The sequence below is a fragment of the Chrysochloris asiatica genome, unplaced genomic scaffold (genome assembly GCF_000296735.1).
Source record: "Chrysochloris asiatica unplaced genomic scaffold, ChrAsi1.0 scaffold00049, whole genome shotgun sequence".
Taxonomy (NCBI): domain Eukaryota; kingdom Metazoa; phylum Chordata; class Mammalia; order Afrosoricida; family Chrysochloridae; genus Chrysochloris; species Chrysochloris asiatica.
In genome coordinates, this window is record NW_006408567.1 from 3,175,425 (window position 1) to 3,190,423 (window position 14,999).

The 14,999-nt window shown below is 37.1% G+C and overlaps 1 protein-coding gene across 1 annotated transcript; it reads right to left on the reverse strand.

The window, feature by feature from the left end:
• Positions 1–11,433: 11,433 nt before the first annotated feature.
• Positions 11,434–12,024, reverse strand: LOC102814813 (DTW domain-containing protein 2-like). The gene has a single exon (XM_006862517.1). The coding sequence runs from the start codon at positions 12,022–12,024 to the stop codon at positions 11,434–11,436; it is 591 nt and encodes a 196-aa protein (XP_006862579.1).
• Positions 12,025–14,999: the final 2,975 nt, after the last annotated feature.

A 14,999-nucleotide genomic window follows, 5' to 3' on the forward strand; every position in this document is an offset into this window, starting at 1 on the left:
CATCAGCAATGATATCCCTCATTCCACGGCCTCTTCTGAAACCGGCTTGAACCTCTGGAAGTTCTCTGTCAATGTATGATTGTAGCCATTTCTGTATTACCTTTCTTCCCTATGGATCCTGGTTATTGGGTGCTAGACCATGGCTCTCTGAAATCAGACTGATGTCCATTAGCTCTGTCACTCTTGACCCTTGGACTATTCTGGCCTTGACCTCCTGGGTTATTATTGCTGTTGTTAAGTATTGTCAAGTCAATTCAGACTCATAGAGATGCTGTATAGGGTATCCAGAGAGCAGCTGGTGAATTTGAACTTCTGACCTTGTGGTTACCAGTCAGTGCTGATACTACACTGCAACACCAGGACTCCTCCTGGGTTATTTTCCACTTGAATCAAAATATTTCTTCACTAAGATGTTGGCTAATTTTTAAAATTTAATTTTAGTCCAAATGGATTATCTGAGTGACATAAACTGTCAAGATACTTGGCTGTTCACACAAAGGTTGGAGGTTTGAGTTTATCCACAGGTGCTTTAGGAAAAAGACCTGGAAATTTACTTGCAAATAATCAGTCACTGAAAACCCATGGAGCACAGTTCTACTCTGATACATGTGGGGTCACCAAGCGTTGGAATCAACTTAATGGAAATCTGGTTTATTCCAAATGGCATGTCTCGTGGTGAGATGGTCTTTATTATATATGTGAGTTGACTTTTTATTTATTATTTCTGTATTAGCTTGCTTCTTGAGTTTATCGAGTATTTTTTGCTGGTATCCAAATCCACTCTTTGGTTAAGAGAAAAACTTCTCTTCAGCCCATCTGAAATCCAAATGAGAGGTACTATTGAGTATTGTTGTTACTAGGTTCTGTCCAGTCAGTTCTGACTCATAGTCATCCAGTACACAAGAGAACAAAACACTGTCTGGTCCTGTGCCATTCTCACAAATTTTCTCATGTTTGAGTCTACTACTGCAGTCACTGTGTCAATAGATCCCATTGAGAATGTTCTTTTTCACTGACTTTATCAAGTACGGTGCCCTTCTTCAGGAACTGGTTCCTTTTGATAACATGTCCATATACTTAAGACAAAGTCTTGTCATCTTCATTGCAAAGGAGCATTCTAGCTGTATTTTCTTTAAAACAGACTTTTTTGTTCTTCTGGCAGTCCTTGGAACTTTCAATATTTTTCATCAACACCATAATTGAAATACATCAATTCTTCTACATTCTTCCTTATTCATTGTCCAACTTAATCACTGCATCACTAGAACTCCTTGTTCAGCATTATAACAACATGAAAAACAACAATGGCAGATGAGTGGTCATTGTCCTCAACATGCATTGGCAAGGAATCAAACCTGGGTTTCAGACATGCACTACCACTACCTTCTGTGCAGCAATAGGAAACTAATATGTTAATCATGTTGGTAAAATACAAAAGCATGCAACACTTTGTACCAATATATCTCACTGAGGGTCTTCCTTTTTGGTTTGCTGTTCCTTCACTTCACCAAACATGATGTCATTCTGTAGACACTGGTCCTTCCTGATAACATGTGTGAAGAGAGAGATACGAAGTCTTGCCATTCTGGTTTCTAAGGGGCATTCTCTCTGCATTTCTTCAGATTTATTTGTTTGTATGGCAGTCCATATTCTTCCCCAATACCATAATTCAAATGCATTGATTCCTCTACAGTCTTCTTTATTAATTGTCCAGTTTTTACATGCATATGAAACAATTGAAAATACTATAGTTTGGGTCAGGCACACCTTAGTCCTCAATGTGATATCTTTGATCTTTTACATTTCAAAGAGGTCTTTTGCAGCAAATTTGCTCAATACAACACATCATTTGATTTGTTGACTGCTGTTTTCATGCTGTCTCCATGTAGTCATGTTGTTTACTGGTCCAGTTGTGAGGATTTGTGATTTTTTTACATTGGGTTGCAATCCATACTGAAGGCTGTAATCTTTAATCTTCATCCATAAGTATTGTAAGTCCTCTTCACTTTCAGCAAGCAAGGTTGTGTCATCTGCATATTGTAGGCTGTTAATGAATCATCCTCTAATCTTGATGCCAGGTTCTTCTTCATATAATCCAGTTCTCAGATTATTTGCTCTGCATACCGATTGAATAAGTATGGTGAAAGAATACAACCCTGATGCACATCTTTCCTAATTTCGAACATTCAGTATCCCCTTGCTCTGTTCTAAAACTGGCTCTTGGTCTATGTACAGGTTCTTCATTAGCACAACTAAATGTTCTGGAATACCCATTCTTCACAGTGTTATCCATAGTTTGTTATGATCCACATAATCAAATGCATTTGCATAGTTAATAAAGCACAAGTAAACACCTTTCTGGTATTCTCTACTTTCAGTCAAGATCCATGTGACATCAGCAGTGATATCTCTTATTTCATGTCCTCATTTGAATCCCATTTGAATTTCTGGCAGCTACCAGCCGCTCCGCGGGAGAAAGATGAGGCTTTCTACTCCCGTAAAGATTTACACCCTCGGAAACCCTGTACAGGGTCGCTATGGGTCGGAACCGACTCGACGGCACTTAACAACAACAACAACAACAACCTGTCAATTTACTGCAGCAATAATTTTTGAATTATCTTCAGCAAAATTTTACTTGTATCTAATATTTAAGATGTCACTCAATGACTTCCACATTCCATTGGGCCACCTTTCTTTGTAATGAACACAAATCTGGATCTCTTCCAATTGATTAGATAAGTAGATATCTTCCAAATTCTTGGTATAGATGACTGAGCCCTTTCAGTACTGCATCACTTTTTGAAACATTTCAGTTTGTATTTCCTCAGTTCCTGGAACTTTGCTTTCCACCAATACCTTTAGTGCTGCTTAGACTTCTTTCTTCATTACCATTAGTTCTCCGTCACGTGTTATCTTCTGAAATGATTTTTTTTAAAAGTTAAAATCCTCATTTATTGAAACAATTTATCAAGCCTTTCAATCTGAAAATTCCCTGTGGAAGTTTTACATAGAAATTTTTAATAATTTCTTGTAAGTTTCACAATATTGTACTGTATTTAAAAAATAATTGCAGTTGGAGAACAGTACATTACAGCCACAATTTCATTTGTTTATACTTAGCATAGTGGTTATGAATCGGGCTACTAACCTCAAGGTCGGCAGTTCGAAAGTACCAGTGGTTTCGTGGGAGAAAGCTGAGGTGGTCTGCACCCGTAAAGATTTACAGCCTTGGAAACCCTGTGTAGGGTCACTATGAGTCGAAGCCGACTCCACGGTACTTAACAACAACAACAATACTTAGATAGCCCTCAATACAAATTTCCAAGCATGATTGCTCCAGAGATTTTATTTCCACACAAACAGAGAAAACAGAATGTTATAGCCATAAAAAGTTTCTGTGTAGACAGCCAAATTTAAAATATACTATGCCTGTGCTCCTATTTTTCTTTTTCTGGCAATTATATCTCAGAGATAAAACATGTAATCACTTTTTTTAAATCTCAGAAAATAAAATTCACTACAAACTTTTTTTTTTTTTTTTTTAATTTTAACTTGGAGTTAATTGTAGGGACTGTAGTTTGGGTAAGCCAGTTTATTCTTTACTACTTTAGTTTCCCTGTCTTCCTTGTAGCTCTTGGTGTCTATGTACCACTGTTCTGGCTAATGAGAAGTAGGTAGGGTTGCTAGAATGTGCTTCTCTGTGCAAAATGAAAAGGCAAGCCTTTTACAGAAAAGGCATTTGCCTCTTTCCTGTCTCCTTTTGGACTATAATAACAGTCTGGATACCTACAGGCAGACCAACTTTTGTCACCATAAGATGACAAGCATGAGGATCAATATCAGCACACCAAGGACTGTGATGCAGAACCAAATATTACCTGGATATCATCACTGAGCTGTCTGCTGATCCTGGAATGCCTCTCTCTAAATTTCTTGTAATGTAAGAAAAATAAACTCATTTAGCCTTTGTAGTCATTTTCCTATTACTTGTAGTAACAATCCTAATACTTTTTGTTACAGTTAAACAAAAAGTACCCCAAGTAAAAATATGTTAACTTCTTTAAAAACTGCATTCCATATGATCTTTCATTTGGAGGTTCAAATTAATAGGTTTGAAAAGTCTCCAGTACAAAACATTTCTAATTTTAATGTAGACTTTTTCAAAACTCACTTTTTATCACTGGAATAAAAAGACTGGCTTCATAAGCCCTCATCTCATAACCTCAGTGGCCATGGACTGAAAACAATGCTTCACTTTTAAAAATGTGTTTTATTTGTATTTTTTAACCATTTATTTTGAACTGGTTTCAGATTTAGAGAAAAATTACCATATTTGTTACAATAGTGTTTTTATTTGTCTTCAGTTATCTGAATGGGATTATTGAGTAATATAATAACTCTATACTTAACTTTTAAAGTGATTGTCAACTCGTTTTTCCAAATGGTTGCACCATTTTACATTTCCAGAAAATGTGTATGAGTATTAGTTACAATTTCTCCAAATCCTTGCCAACATTTGTTATTTTCTGTGATGATAGCCATCTGGGTGGGTGTGAAGTGGTATCTATTTCATTGTGGGTTTTGATTTGTATTTTCTTAATGACTCATGATATTGAACATTTGTTTTATTTTTTGTTGTTGAGAATACACACAGGAGAACATAAACCAACAATTTCTACATATACAAGTCACTTACATTGATTACATTCTTTGAGTTGTGCAGTCAATCTCACCCTACTTTTCTGAGTTGTTCTTCCTTCGTTAACATAATCTCACTGCCCCCTAAGATCCCTACCCAATCTTTTTAAAATTTTCTTTGAAGTTTTTATTGTCAATTGAGTGAATTTAAAGGGCAGATCATCAGTTTCACATTCAACAAATCATACACCTTGTTTCATTCCAATGTTTATAATCCCCTCCAAGTACCATCAATTAGCAGTATTTCTCTCTATTCACTTTAGCTCTTTAAACACTCCAGCATATGTAACAATTTATACCACCAATGGGTAGGGTGCATTCTGCAAGTTTGCCTCCAGGCTGCCAGCTCTTAGTCTCTCTCTTTCCATGAATCTAGAGTCTTCAGCTGTTCTCCCTCTCCATGTCCCCATCTCTGCCTCCATCTCTGGTGCCGCTGCTTCTCTGGATAGAGTCTCGCATTCTGCTTGTGCTCTTCTCCCTTGATGGTCCTAGGGTTCCCTGTTCCTGGAATGTACGATTGACTACTCCCCCGTTTTTGATACAAAAGTTCTATCTTTACAATTGTGACAGTCACTATTAGTCATGATAACAATTACTCACTACTGAATCATAAGAATCTTATCCACATCTCTTTTAACCAGGCCTGTCTAGACAAGATGAGACCTATTCAGTGGGGACTCTTTCTCCCCCCTCCCCCATACTCTTAAACTAAACTCCCTGCTGAAACCTTGTAAGCCAGTAACTTTATGCCTTTATTGTCCCCTCATTTTAGGTAGCCAATATCTAAGTTGCCCAGAGGGGATAGCATTGATACTTGATGTGAAGACTCCTTCGCTCTCTGTTAGTATTTAGAGTTACTACCTCCATGAGACCTGGTGTGGTGCTGTGGGTTAATGACCAGACTGCCAAGTCATTTGAACTGCAAGGTTGGTGGTTAAAGCTGCTCCTCAGAAACTCTATACAGGGTCGCTATGGGTCAGAACCAACTTGACAGCACTTAACAACAACAACAACCTTCATGAGTATAGGTCACATTCATCAAATTGTAGCAATTTATCCTCATTTCCTTTATCAAAAAGTTTTCCTCTAGTCAAGTTCTGATTGATTATTAAACCATCAAGACTAGGTCAAATGGGTACTATCTGCAAGTTGTATGTTCTTGTGCATCTCTCCTCACTTCATGTCAGCTGGATGCTTCACTCTCAGCTCTGGCCCTCTGTGGCTATGTTCTTGTCTATGTGCTTAGGTGTCCCCAAGTCTCACCACAATTTGGACCAACTAGCCCTTCCTCTTTTCTCTCTCATCTCCAGGTCAACTGGAATCTATGGACCATGGTTGAACTCAATTAATCTATTTTTAAGAGGTAACAAGTATCGACCAATTCTTTTGGGTAAAGCGACTCTGTGTATTCCTTCCATCTGCTTTTGATACTTCCTGCATCATTCAATATTTTCCTCATAGAATCCTTCAATATTGCAACCTAAAATGTGAATTTTTTTCTTCAGTTCTTTCAGCTTGTTCATGCTGAGTCTTTTGATTCTGCCCTTTTGGTTTTCAAACTCCAGATCTTTTCATATTTTCTTATAATATTTTGTCTTTTCAAGCTGCCCTCTGAAATTTTCTATTCAGGTTTTTTACTTCATCATTTCTTTGAGTCTCTTTATCTTCTCTATGCTTAAGAGTTCAGTCTCCTCTGACATTTATTTTGGTCTTTTCTTTCTTTACTGTCTTTTTAATGATATATTGCTTTCTTCATGTATGATATTCTTGATGCCATCCCACAACTCTTCTGGTCTTTAGTTATTACTGTCCAATGTATGAATTGCTTTCATTATCCAGTTGTTTTAAAACAGTTTCATGCCACATAACATTTTTAATGGCTAATTTTCAGAAGCAGACTGCCAGAAGGTATCTCTGACTACACTAGAACCTCCAATTTTTGGTTAACATCTGAATGTGCTAATTGTTTGTACCACCAACTCTTTTTAACTCAATTAAACATATTTATTGTAGTTGTTGTATGCGGTCTAGTAGATTCCAAACCATAGAGATCCTATATAGGTTTCTAGGGAGTGGCTGATGAGCTTAAACCACTGATCTTGTGTTTCAAATTGACCTTGCAGTCCAGTGCATTAACCCACAGTGCCACCCAGGACTCCTTATTTAAGAGGTTAAAAATATGAGTTCTGATGTGGTGCTGTAGGATAACAACTGTACTCAGTGGTTCAAACCCACCAACTGCTCTTTGGAAACCCTATACAGGATCTCTATCAGTCAGAATTGTCTAGAAGGTACTTAACAACAAACAAATATATAAAGGGATGAAACAAATAAAAAAGAAACTTTTAAGTGTGTTGGGGCTATATTCATGTATTTATGCATTTATTCACCATATGTGGATACATGTATTATATTATTAATGCTGTATGCCATTGCATTGGTTTCAACTCGTAACAATCTTGTATAGGGTTTCTGAGAGCAACTTGTGGGTTTGAACTGCCAGTCTTTTGGTCAATAGTCCAGTGCTTATCCTACCAGGTTTCATAACTTATTGTTGTTGAGTACTGTCACGTCAGCTCTGACTCATAGTCACCCTGTGTACGGTTTTCAAGGAGCAGCTGGTAAGTTTGAATCATTGACATTTTGGTTAGCAGTCCAGTGTTTATTCTACAGCTTTACATTATATTGGTATTGTTGTTGTTTTTGTTGTTAAGTGCTGTCAAACTGGTTCCGACTCAGTAACCTATATAGGATTTCTGAGGAGTGGCTGATGAGTTTGAACAATCCACATTGCTGTTCAAACTGACCTTATGGTCTAGTGTTTTATCCTACGGCACCATATCATAAGGTCAAAAGAAAAGTCATTTAATTTTATAAAAGGAAAAAAAAATTATAAAAGGACAAATGATAAGGCTGAATATAATTTAAAAGGGAAAGCATTTTATTAGCTCTCTGTTGTAGTTCTATAATTAAGTAGACTATAGGAACCCTGGTGGTGCTGCAGGATAAGCCCTGAGCTGCTAACGGCATGGTTGGCAGTTCAAACCCACCAGACGTTTCTCAGGAGAAAGATGAGACTTTCTGCTCCTATAAGAATTTATAGTGCAAGGTTGGTGCTTCAAACCCACCAGAGATGCCTCAGAAATTCTAAACAAGGTCTCTAGAATCGACTTGATGGCAATGAGTTCAGTTTGGGTTTATACAGCATAAAGAAATAGACAGATCATGAAAATGAACAACATAAATCTAAAATTATTAAGAAAATATGAAAAATAAATGAATTTACAAAAAGAAAATTATAAAGATTACCAAATGACCTAAAATTAATTATAATAAAAGGAAGACATTCTGCAGAAAAATCTTTGAAATCCAGAAACACATAAGATGAAACCTGAGGAAAACTCAACTCTTTTCCACTAAAATAAGCAATAGAAGAATAGTAAGACAGCACCTTGTCAAAGGATAAAAACTTGCAGAACAAGAAAAACAAAGCAGTTCCATTGATTTCCAGCTCCTCCAGGTTTATCTAGCTTATAAATTTTTTCAAAATAATTTAACAAAATTATCCAAAATCTCCAGTGAGATATCTTTTGGAAGGAACTTCATAAAATGTAACAAACTTTGTAAGAAGAATAAATAATATATTAAAAGAATATTAATGAGTGGTGATGAATTGGGCCATGTGATAAGTACAGTGAAACCTGTGAGAACCAGAATTAAATGGGACGGCCTTGTGGATTTAGATCTCACAAAGTTTCCACCTTTAACAGGGTGAAGTCTTAACACTTTTCTATCACTCGTGTTAGTGAAAAATACTTGAATTTTCCTTCTTTGACACATTTTTGCCTTATACAGTTTCTGACTTTCACAAGTTTTACTGTGTATTGAATAGATGACACTCAATTAAACCATTTAAAGGACTTCTCATTTGACCTCAACTGGAAATGCACCTAGCATGACTCAAATTTTTGGCACTCTGCACATGTTCACAAATGGTCATGAAAACATTGCAAAAGAATGAACAAATCAATTTTGGAAATAAATACCACCAGAATACTCCTTAGAAACACAAAGAGTGAGCCTTCAACTTACTTATTTTGGACATAAAATCAGGATGGGATGGTGAGACTTCAATTTAAATACTTGGATAAATATGACCTGAAATAGACCAATCAATAGAAACAGATAACTCAAATACAGTCCATGAAATGTTTTTGTTGTTATTTGATACTCTGTTGAGTTGAATTCTACTCATAGTGACTCTGTGAAACAGAGTAGAACTGTCCATAGCTTTTTCTTGCCTGTATCTTTATGGAAGCGTATCATCAGAGCTTTCCTCTGGAGCTTCTGGGTGTGTTTAAGCTGCCAACATTCTGGCTAGTTGCCAAGTTCTTAACTGTTGCACCATTAGGACACTTTAAACTTTAATATAGAGCATGGATGCACTATAAAAAATCTTTACAGGAAGAAGGATTCAATAAGGTGTCTCAACACCATTTCCCAAAAAGGTAGGTACAAATCCCAACTATAAGAATTTGTAATAAAGGTCTCTGCAGATATAATTAATGTAAGGATCGCAATTTAAAACAATCCTGGGTTAGCGTGTGTCCTAAATCCATTGAAAATGTACCAATCAGGTTCTCCTTTTGATTACTCACTAAAATTTATTTTTAACCCCCAAACCAATATTTGCATTGTTTTCATGGCTATTTGTGAGCATGTGCAGAGTACCAAAAATTTGAGTCATGTAATGTCCATTCCCAGTAGAGGTCAAATGAGATTTTGAGTGTCCTTTCATTGAGTGTCATATTTTAAATATTTTTTTGCTTTCTATTGTGTTAAAAATGGCCCCAAAGCTGAGTCTGACCATGTTCCATAGACTCCCTTCAACCTGGAGATGCGAGAGAGAAGAGGAAAGTCTGGTTGGTCTGAAGTGTGGTGAGATCTTGGGACTCCTGAGCCCATCGACAAGGATATAGTCACAGAGGGCTAGAGCTGAGAGCAAAGCATCCAGCTCATATGAAGTGAGAGGACATGTACAGGAATGCCCAAACTTGTAGATAGTATACATTTGACCTAGCCTCGATGGCTTGATAAAGGTATCTATTTTGTTATTTGCATCATGTGATTGCATGAGTTGGAAAGTCTAAAATCCATAGGGCTGGCAGGCAAGTTTGAAACTCAGGCAGGAATTAATGCTAGTCTTGGGTCTTAAGTCCATAGGGCAGTCTGACAATCCTGAGTCAGAATTTCTATTTTACCAGAAAACCATAAATTTTGCTCCTCCAAATGACTGATTGAGGTTCATCCATATTATTGAAGCTATTTCTTTTGTTTAAAGTCAACAAAGTTGACTTTAATTATTAACTACATCTACAAAATACCTTCATACCAATTCCTAGATTCATTTAAAAATTATTTTATTATTGTTGTTGATAATATATACAGCAAAGCCTACACCAATTCAACAATTTATACATATGTAATTAAGTGACATTAATTATATTCTTTGAGCTGTGCAACCATTCTCACCCTCCATTTAAGTAGTTCCCTCGCCATTAACATAAACTCGCTGTCTCCTAAAGTTCCTAACTAATCTTTCAAGTTTCTGTTTTTAATTTGATCCCATATAAATAGTTCTTTAAAAAGCATAATGTTCAAGGCAGACATTTTTACTACCTATTTAAGTTTGAATTTTGGTGTTGGCACTAAATACTGAGAGTATTATGAACTGTCAGAAAAGCAAGCAAACCTGTCTTTTTTTCCCCCTTTATCATCACTTTTATTTAACATTGTACTTGTAGTCCTAGCTACAGAAATAAGGCAAAAAAGGCATCCAAATTCACAAAGAAGAAGTAAAACAATTCTTATTTGCAGATGATGTGATCCCATCAGAATATCCCAAGGATTCTTCAAGAAATATGTCATCACTAACAGAAGGAACTAGCATATAAGATCAACATACAAAAATCAGTTGAATTCATTTACATTAACAAAGAGAACTCTGAAAAGGAAATCAGGAAAACAATTATTGTTGTTAAACAATACTATACAATAACCACGAGAAGGTTAGAAATAAGGGTACCATATAATTCAGCTGTCTTCTTGTTGTTAGATACCATCAGGTTGGTACCAACTCATAGTGATCTTAGGCACAACAGAAAGGAACACTGCCCAGCCCTAGACCAACTTCACAATTGTTGCTACATTTGAACTTACTGCTGCTGCCACTGTGCCAATCCATCTCACTGGGGTCTTCGTCTTTTTCTCTGACCTTCCACTTTACCAAACATGATATCCTTCTCCAGGGATTGGTCCCTCCTGATAATAAGTCCCAAGAATGAGAGATGAAGTCTGGCCATCCTGGCTTCCAAGGAGCACTCTGGTTGTACTTCTTACAACACAGATCTATTTGTTCTTTTGGCAGTCCATGGTACTTTTAATATTCTCCTCCAAAACCATAACTCAATGCATCAATCCTTCTCGAATCTTCCTTATTCACTGTCCAACTTTTGCATGCATATAAGGTTGCTGAAAATACCATGACTTGGGCCAGGCACACCTTAGTCCCCAGACTGACTTCTTTGTTCTTCAACCACATTAAAGAGATCTTGTGCAGCAGATTTGCCCAATGCAGTGCATCATTTGATTTATTGACTGCTGCTTCCATGAGTGCTGATGGTTGATCAGAGGGTAAGATTGGTTGAGCTGATATCTTATGAGGTATATATCCTATTTGGGAAGTCGGAACAAGGAATTCTTATAGAAAATATCCTTAGCCTGGCTCCATATACCATCAATGATGATAATTGTGGAAGGATAAACAGGAGAATCTAATATAAATTCATTCAAATTAGCAGCTTCATCCCCTGGATATATTAATGTATAAGGTTTTCGGCAAACAGCTGAAAGTTCAAGATCCCTTTCTTCACTGAAGCAATGACCAATCTTGACGTTACACTTTTCCTGGGGTAGGCAGCTAGCTAGTAGAGGAACTGTCCATAACTGTTTGCTTTCGTCTGCTGGACGCTGAATTATGTACAAATGCGTAGAGATGTGTAATGGATGTACTCGTAGAAATGGACATAAGCATACTTTTTGAGGCCAGCTGCAGTAGCTGCATTCTGGCCTCTGCTCAGCTGGTTCCACAGGGAGCTCCCAAAGCCCGTCCACGCTCGTGCGGTCCGCCTCCATGCCCAAGGTAGCCACCTCTGACCCCACTCCTTCTTCCTGCCCTGCCTTAGCTGGGGTCTGACACCTTGAATCTCCAGGAGACCGCACGCTGGGGTCCCCGAGAGTTTGCTCCTCATTCTGCCACTCCATGTTAGGTACTAAGGTCTGGCTGTAGCACTGAGGCCCAAGGGCCACCCAGGGGGCGCCATGAGCCGGACAAACCGGCCTACTCTGCACAGCGGAAACGCATCAAACAAACCTGTCTTGAAAGTACAGCCAGAATGCTCCTTAGAAGCAAGAATGAAGAGACTTCATTCTCAAGTGCTCTGGACATGTTGCAGGAAGGACCAGTTCCTGGAGAAGGATGTCATGGAGGGTCAGTGAAAAAGAGGAAGACCCTCAGTGAGATAGATTGACACAGTGGCAGCAACAATGGGCTCAAACATAACAATTGTGAGGATGGCACAAGACTAAGCAGTGTTTGCTTCAGTTGTGTGTAGGGTTGCTATGAATTGGAACCAACTTGATGGCACTTAACAACATATAATGTTTTTGACAAAGAAAAAGTAACAAGTAAAGGTAAAAACAAAAAACAAACCAAGTATCATTAAGAAAAAAGAGTATCAATATTCACCTTGGTGTGGGATTGTAGTATAAGCACCAGACTGTCAACCAGGATAAGCACTGGATTACCAACTTCAGCAGTTCAAACCCACTAACTGCCCTTGGGAACCTGATATAGAGTCACTCTGAGTCGGGACTGACTTCATGCATGAAATAGCAGCAACAAAGTTTAACACTAGTATTGTTTTGGGTGGTGGGAGTATGTCGGATTTTTCTTCTTTTTTTCTGTTATTTTTCATAATAACCACACATTACTTTTAGAATAAACTAAACAAGAAAGTCTTTTAAAAATAGTACACCCACACCTAATGGTTTTCCTGTATTGATTTACATAAATGTGTGATTTTATTAAGCAGAAATCCATTAGTGCAAAATCCACTTTCTACTGTAGTTTGTCATTTAAAGCAGTTATTAAGAATCCTTCCCACCTTTCAGAATACAAACCTAATTCTTTAGTTCTGCAGCCTCAGTTAAAAGGTGAAGTAAGTGCTAGCATTTCTTTTTTAAGAAGCAACACCAATTTCAGTACAGTCTGTCTACCTAGCCCTGAGAATGTCATTGGGAAATTGTAGCCCTTAACCTAAAAGCTTAAAATTGAAATTATATGGATGAATAAGTTTAGACTCATGAATAATATGAAAAGTTCTTTTAAATTGTTAAAAGGCCTGGACAATGAAATGAATCGCTTTTAGGTTGGCTATTTTTGTAGAAGAGGAGGTCCTCCCCCGCCTCAGAAATATTTGAAAGAGTGTTGCAGCTGGAAATCATTCCAACAGTGTAGGAGAAAAATAGAGCTATAAATAGGATGAAGAAACAAGTGAGCAATTTGGAGATGGAGGAACAAACTGAAGGCGACAATAGAACTTGGGAAAGCATCAGTAGTAGATTCAAAACGGGGATCAGTACATGTTCTCTAAAGGTCTGTATAAGCAGAAAGAGAAGAGACTCCCCATACTGTGTGGACTCAAGTGACTTCCAGAGGTCTGGTTTCACATACTGTGAAAGAAGATAACAAATCAGGGCCTTTAGAAATCAATAATTTTTTTCTATCATTTTAGGAATGAAAATATGACTAATCATTAACAATAAGAATCAGTATGTAACAGTTCTTGGATCCTAATAATTCATCATGAAAAACTGGTTTTCACAAGTTATAATAAATAGCTAAACATCACTATACACTGTTAGATAGCAAACTTACTTTAAAGCTGTTGTTACACTGTTGTTAAGTGTCAGTGAATCAGTTCTGACTCACAGTGACCCTGTATTGTGTTTCTAAGGAGCAGTTGGTGGGTTTGAACAGCCTACCTTGCAGTTAACAGTCCAGTTTATGCTACAGCACCACATAAGAACTCCACTTTGAAGATATCAATCTAAAAATACAAAAAGAGCAAAAGTGAGTTTAATAATCATATTTTAAATTAGTTTGCTCTTTAGGTTTTCCAGAGTTTTCACATATAACATTTATAAATTTTAACTTCTTTTGTAACTTTGATGTGCAGAGGAAAAACATTTTTTTCTGCAACTGATAAGGCCTTTTTCTTGAGAATGCATCTCCTAGTCAGTGAGGGAAAGGAGAAGAGGGAGGGGATTACTTAACTGTGCAAACCAGATTAAAATTTAGGCCAATCTGATGAATTACTAATCTTTCTAAACAGAGTTCGGATTTTGTTGTGTGATAATTTTTAGTGTTTCAAGAAAGCCTTTTCTCCTGAAGCATCTCTCTCTACTGTGGAATTTAGCTAGTGTGTAAAGGGAGGTTTGTTTGTCCTTGTGGCAATGGATGACAGCTGGTTTGAGCTTCTCCTTGACCCTGCTCTGGATTTGTCTACCAGTCTTGACAAGATTTCCCTCATCTTCTGGCTTTCTTTGGGCTCTGCCTTCCTTAGATGGCCACATTTATAGCTACAGTGCTCTCAATCTCTTTTAGTGGTTTGGACAATGTTACAGGAATGGCCTGCCATTTCCTCTTCAATCATCAATAACATAAGGCTTTGCTTGGTTAATTCATTTAAACTAATTTTCATGTGCTTGTGTGTGTGTGTGTGTGTGTGTGTGTGTTTGGAGGGAATAATAAGTATTGGGGTGAGTAAGAAGAGCACAAAAAATAGGAGAGAAACGTATTCAGTAAAATCTATTTAGTTTCTACACATGCTGATATTGTGGTATATTTTTTATAGGTATCATTATCATATTTAAGATTCACAAAAATCTTATTGATACTTATTATTATCACCTTCGAATAGATGAGTTCTGGCGTGATGCCATAGGATCAGCACTGGACTGTGAACCAAAAGGTTCAAAACATGCAATCAAGATGTATTGATAATTGATAATTACTAGTGATTGGAATGTAAAAACTGGAAACAGAAAGAAAGGATCCGTAGGTGGAAAATATGGCCTTGGTGATAGAAATTATACTAGAGAGCACATGATAGAATCTTAAAAGACCAATAACCTATTCATTGCAAATATCGTTCTTAAACAACATAAAATATGAC

What these genes read in the sequence shown, in the direction of transcription:
- LOC102814813 (XM_006862517.1), bottom strand. Translation starts at nt 12,024, where the DNA reads ATGGAGTGGCAGAATGAGGAGCAAACTCTCGGGGACCCCAGCGTGCGG.